The sequence below is a fragment of the Rutidosis leptorrhynchoides genome, chromosome 1 (genome assembly GCF_046630445.1).
Source record: "Rutidosis leptorrhynchoides isolate AG116_Rl617_1_P2 chromosome 1, CSIRO_AGI_Rlap_v1, whole genome shotgun sequence".
Lineage (NCBI taxonomy): Eukaryota > Viridiplantae > Streptophyta > Magnoliopsida > Asterales > Asteraceae > Rutidosis > Rutidosis leptorrhynchoides.
Genome location: NC_092333.1, coordinates 674,383,681 through 674,390,002, shown reverse-complemented (window position 1 = coordinate 674,390,002; position 6,322 = coordinate 674,383,681). Strand labels below are relative to the sequence as shown.

The following is a 6,322-nucleotide window of genomic DNA, read 5'->3' as shown; positions in this document are numbered from 1 at the left end:
GAATAGGAGTATGTAGTCTAGTAGTCATAAATTATCATCACCTCCTATTCGCAAATATCCACATACTTCTATTATCTCATCATCATGAGTATGTATCATAATCCACCATCATGCTTTATCTCGGCTCAATCCTACACCCATGTACCGGCCCAACAAGCTATATATATATATATATATATATATATATATATATATATATATATATATATATATATATATATATATATATATATATACGGCTCCATCCAATGAATAATTCAAATCATCAGTTTCTTTTTCTTATTTTAAACGCAAGTGGCAAACATAATCGACACTCTTCACAAGTGGGATTAGAATGGAAAGCATGTGTTCGGTTAAAATAATCAAGTGGGGACTTAATCCTAATGTATGTCTTTATATATGTAACTAATTTATATTTCTCAAATATGTGCCAATCTCAATCCACTTGGTATCCCACATTTGTCGGCCATAAACACATAAATGTTCCACAAGTATTATTTATTTAGGGAAGTTGATAAACATTATATAACAATAACAATATATTCAATTTACCAAAATAGTAAACGGTGATCATGCTCTTGTCGTGAGGAGTTTTAGAAAGTTGATCGACAGTTCGGGGTTTTGACGGGAAGGAAAGCAAGAGATGATCGAATAGAAAAAAAATAAATGTAAAGGTGGTGTAGTGGTTCGAATGAGTTGATTAATAGAGGCGGTGAGTTCTTGTCGTTGGTTGTTGATGGTGGCTTGAAGATTTCACGTAAAATGGTGATGGCGGGTTTACGGTTTAAAGATTATAGATGTCAACGGTGAAGGGTGACCGGTGAAGATTGTGAGATGATGGTTGTTTGAGGTGTTTAAGGGTGATGGAAGGTGGTGTTATTAGAGGGTCGATGACATTTTGGTTGATGGTATTTGATGGAAACAGAAACAATGGAATGCAGCAACAAGGGTTTGTGCATGGTGTGTGGAGATAATGAATGATGGTGGTTAAACAAAACGGCAGTTTGAGGGTGATGATTTGGTCCTCCCAACAGTACACAATAAAAAAAAGTACTTTTCATTTGATGATGATGATCATTGGTGCGGTGATGGATTAGGATGGTGATTGCCGGTTTGTTTGTTCGATCACAGAAACAATATAGTGGTTTTGGTGATTGTTGTACATGAGTGGGTAATGTAGTGGGTTTCCAGAGAATTAAAAGGCGATTGTGTATATGTTGTTATATCTATAATTTATGTATGTAGATATGTAAGAGAGAAAGAAAAAAAAAAGAGAAGGGAAGTGGTGACAATGAGTCTTGGTTTTCATCTCTCACATAAGCACATATGTATAATACATTAGAATATATGAAAATAAACTTTTCAGCTCACCTGTAGACATTAAATCACGGAGATAATTGCCTTGATTGTAGGGTTATATGTCGAATATGTCACAGGTTAAACAGAAAGGAAGAAAAATAAAAAAAAAATAAAAAAAAAATTGAAAGTGATATATATCCCCATGTGTTAATTACATTGTATCTGTGTATCTGTATATCAGAAACATATTGTTATTAATAATAGAAACATTAATATTTAATATTAATAATAATAATGAAACTAATAATAATAATAATAGGAATAATAATGATATTAATATCATATAATGATAATAATAACTTTATATAATATTATAACTTTTAGTAATCAACCTAATAATAATACTTTTAATAATCATGATAATAATTATAAATTTTACTAATAACAATGATACTAATAATGATAATAATAATATTAGTTATATTACTAATTGTATAATAATTTAAATGTATCAAACTTGATATCTATTTACAATTAATTGTTCGTGAATCGTCGAGAGCAGTCGAAGGTCAATTGAATATATGAACATCGTTTCAAAGTTTTCTAGACTTAACATTACATACTTTGCTTATCGTATCGAAATCATATAAAGATTAAGTTTAAATTTAGTTGGAAATTCCCGGGTCTCACAGTGATTTTGTGAGTGTAAGAAGAGGTTATAAGGTGATAACTAAATGGATGGTTGAGATTAGGGGCAAGGAGATGTCATTTAGATAATCCAATAGTTAAGATTTAATTAATCTAAATCAAGCACCTAAATTATGACTTTCTTTTAATGTATATAAAGGATAAAGGATAAAGGATATGGGGATTCTTACATACAATGAATCACCCATAAAAGGCTCGAAATTTATTTTAACAACTTTTAAAATAAAGAAACACTACAATAAAAATGCATTTTTAAATGACATACTTCGGAGTTGTTATTAATAACAAATTCATACATAAATAGCGGTACAATTACAAGCAAAACATATGTGGCTGAATTTTTGAACACAGTCGTTACAATTAGACTATTTTTAGAAAAAAGATATATTTAATTAAGAGTGATAATTCATACATTACCAATTTTTAACTATACATTATTAGTTGTGTTTTAAAATATTGTATACTATATACAGCTGACTAATACACATTTATTTATTTAGTAATATATAATATAACTAAAAATAATGATATATCTCCCTTTAATTAAACCTTATTTGGTTCTTACTTTAGTTGTTGTTACATACGTACAAAATTCGCAGACGTAACTCGCAAACTCAACAAACAAGTGACAAAATAAACCCTTGAATTCTAAAAATAAACCCTTGAATTCTAAAAAAAAAAGAAAAGAAAAAAAAGAAATAAACGCAATGGCTGCTGCTTTTACAACCACAACCCCAGCCCCAAATTCATCGTCTTCTTCACCATTTCTAAACCACTTCCGTTCTTCACAATCACCCCTTCTTCAATTCAAGAAAACTGGACCCAAACCGTTGACCATTTCCTGTGTTATTGCTAAACCTTCATCGGTTCAAATGGGATCGGTCCAGGATGAATCGTCGGTCCTTCAACGACCGGATTCGCTCGGCCGGTTTGGTAAGTATGGTGGCAAGTATGTACCTGAAACCCTAATGTATGCTCTTACAGAACTTGAATCTGCTTTTAAAGCCCTAGCTACTGACCATGAATTCCAGGTTAATTTTATTCATTTTTATGTTGATATTGTAATTTGTTTTCTAATATTTTTCATGTTTTTGAATATGTTTATAATATAAAGTTTGTAGCTTTATAAGTTATTGCTTATGATTTTAGGTTTTTGTGATTATGAAACCAAAAGGGGTGTTTAGTTACGTGTTTTGAAAGTTCTTTTTTTTTTTTTTTTTTTCTTTCTTTGTTAATTAAGTGATCACAGTTCACATGAATAGCTTAATAATTTGTTTAGGAATTTTTTTTTTGTTGTTACTTGAAGTTGTAACAATCACTTTCTGAGCGCTTTAAAAAGTTTAATTTGTGTAAGTTTATCAAAATCAGTTTATTGGTAGATGAATACAGACTAATTCTTACAGAGATGAAGTTGATTGCTTAATAAATTCAATTGCTATGAAAACCGAATAACCAAACACCCTTTAGTTATTAGAAATGTTTTTACAGAATTTGTGCAACATCATTCCAAAATACTCTCGCCTAAGAGAAATTTTCTCAAAAGTTGAAATATGTGCTACCTTACTTAAGTTTGTTTATGGTAAAATTTTTATATTGTCCGCTGAGAGTGTCACATCCAAAATAAAGCGAACACTTTGAATTGAATTTTTTTATTAATATATGGATCGAATTATGTAAGTGCAGAAGGAACTAGATGGAATATTGAAGGATTATGTTGGTAGAGAAAGTCCCCTTTATTTTGCTGAACGACTTACAGAGCATTATAAACGTCCAAATGGTGAAGGGCCCGAAATATATCTTAAGAGGGAAGATCTTAACCATACTGGTGCACATAAGATCAACAACGCGGTTGCACAAGCTTTACTGGCCAAAAAATTAGGCAAAGAGAGAATCATTGCAGAAACTGGTGCCGGGCAACATGGAGTTGCAACCGCCACTGTTTGTGCACGGTTTGGGTTGAAATGTATTATCTATATGGGTGCTCAAGATATGGAACGACAAGCTCTTAATGTGTTCAGAATGAAACTTCTTGGTGCAGAGGTACGTTTCCTGTTCTTTTTTTTATGACCGAATTGACCCATAAGTAAATGGGTCAAATTTGCTACCTTTGACTTGGATTATTATTACATGATATATAGGTTAGAGCAGTTCATTCGGGGACAGCGACACTAAAGGATGCTACATCAGAGGCGATAAGGGACTGGGTGACGAATGTGGAAACAACCCATTACATATTGGGATCTGTTGCGGGCCCACACCCGTACCCAATGATGGTACGTGAGTTCCATGCGGTGATTGGTAAAGAAACAAGAAAGCAAGCATTGGAAAAATGGGGTGGAAAACCAGATGTGTTGGTTGCTTGTGTCGGTGGTGGGTCAAATGCAATGGGACTTTTTCATGAGTTTGTTGATGATAAAGAAGTTAGATTAATTGGAGTTGAGGCTGCGGGTTTCGGTTTAGATAGTGGAAAACATGCAGCAACGTTAACAAAAGGAGAGGTCGGTGTGTTGCATGGAGCCATGAGCTATTTGTTACAAGATGATGATGGTCAGATTATTGAGCCTCACTCCATTAGTGCAGGGTAATGTCAACAAATTACTCCCTTTTTTGTACATTAAAGGTGGGAAAATGGGCGGATCGGGTGGTTTGATAATGGGTCATAATTGGTTCGGGTCAAAATGACCAATTTAATCTGAATCAATCTAATAATCAGAGGTGGTAAAATGGGCGGGTCCGCGTGGTTTGGGTAATGGGTCAGAACAGGTTCGGGTCAGTATGACTAATTTAACTTGGATCAATTTCATGATTGCCACATCACTATATTTTTCTGATCATTTTACTTTTATTAATTAATTTCAAATTGCAGGCTGGACTATCCAGGAGTGGGACCCGAACACAGCTTTCTGAAAGATTTAGGACGGGCTGAATATTATAGCATTACTGATGAAGAAGCATTAGAAGGTACATAATCTAATGATCTTATATTATTTTTTATTTTCTTTAATTATTTTTTTTATAACTACTATGTAAATGAGCATGCATATTTTATCAAACAAAATGTTACTTGTTGTTGGTGTTTGTATATATGTAGCTTTTAAGAGGCTGTCGAGATTAGAGGGCATAATCCCAGCTCTGGAAACATCTCACGCGCTTGCTTATTTGGAGAAGCTATGCCCAACGCTACCTAATGGCACCAAGGTTGTGCTAAACTGCAGTGGTAGAGGAGACAAAGATGTTCATACTGCTATCAAGTATTTGCAGGTTTAATGGTGCTCTGCTTCTCAAAAGCTCGACCGCCATAAGAGTATTAATATAAGCGGAAAAAGTTGTGTTCTTTCTTGAAGAAGATATAAATGTTTTCTTTATCATACAAAACTTGCAAAGTTTTCTTGTTTTGTTGTTTGTGGACTTCATGCCATAGTTGAATCTCAAAAAAGCAAAACTGATAATAATGTTTTCTGATGTTTTGGTGTTTATGTATATGCAGCTTTAAGACCACTCCCTATCATGGCAAACACTATTCATCCTCTTAACTGTCACATCAACGCCACATCAGTACCCAAATCATATAACTCATAAAATCCTATAACCAAACACTGCCCCAGCACCTTTCTATGCTTTCTAATTCCTTCATGACATCTCTTTGCTTCTTTACATATAGTAGCCGAGTCCTGCACCAAAATATATCCATCTTCTCCAAAACAGGCGCATACTTCAAAATGCATTCAAGAAACCACATTTCTGAATCATTAGCACGGAAATTCTTGAAAGTCACTGTCTTGAGATGACGTGACATGCGTATGTGTTTTGACACCCTAGTTGAATCGTTCTCACTAAGGCGCATACACAGCTCAAATCCTTGCAGGGCATTTTAAAATTATAACTTTAACTTTGTATTAATATTAGAGGGGGCAAAATGGTGGATTGGCTGGGCTAGATAACGCGTCCAAACGAGTTTTTTCTTTGGTATGGGTCAACTATCTCTAATATAATCTTAGGATAGAGGAATGTCTGTCTACATCATACCTCTCTCATATCTCACTTTCGTAGGATTGAGTATTGTTTTTGTAGAAGTTTTGAGCTTAAAACTATCTATAGAGCTCTATAAACCACTAACGGAACATTGTAAGACTGGCCCTCACGGGCGTTATTTCCATTAAATGACTCCCATGTGGCACCAAAGTGAACTTATACGGCAGTTGGGTAAAAAGATAACGCCCCTTATAGGCATCAAAAAAGGGGGCGTAAGGCAATTTTGAGACGGAAGTAAACAAGGGCGTTAAACTCAATTAAATAGTTTTATTACCCTTTTTCA

General features: G+C 33.8%; 1 protein-coding gene across 1 annotated transcript; it reads left to right on the top strand.

The window, feature by feature from the left end:
- Positions 1–2,612: 2,612 nt before the first annotated feature.
- On the top strand, positions 2,613–5,476 carry LOC139885965 (tryptophan synthase beta chain 1). Its single transcript, XM_071869711.1, has 5 exons — positions 2,613–3,038; positions 3,691–4,047; positions 4,146–4,588; positions 4,874–4,968; positions 5,099–5,476. Exons 1-5 carry the CDS (start codon positions 2,715–2,717, stop codon positions 5,272–5,274), a joined length of 1,395 nt encoding a protein of 464 aa, XP_071725812.1. The 5' UTR covers positions 2,613–2,714; the 3' UTR covers positions 5,275–5,476.
- Positions 5,477–6,322: the final 846 nt, after the last annotated feature.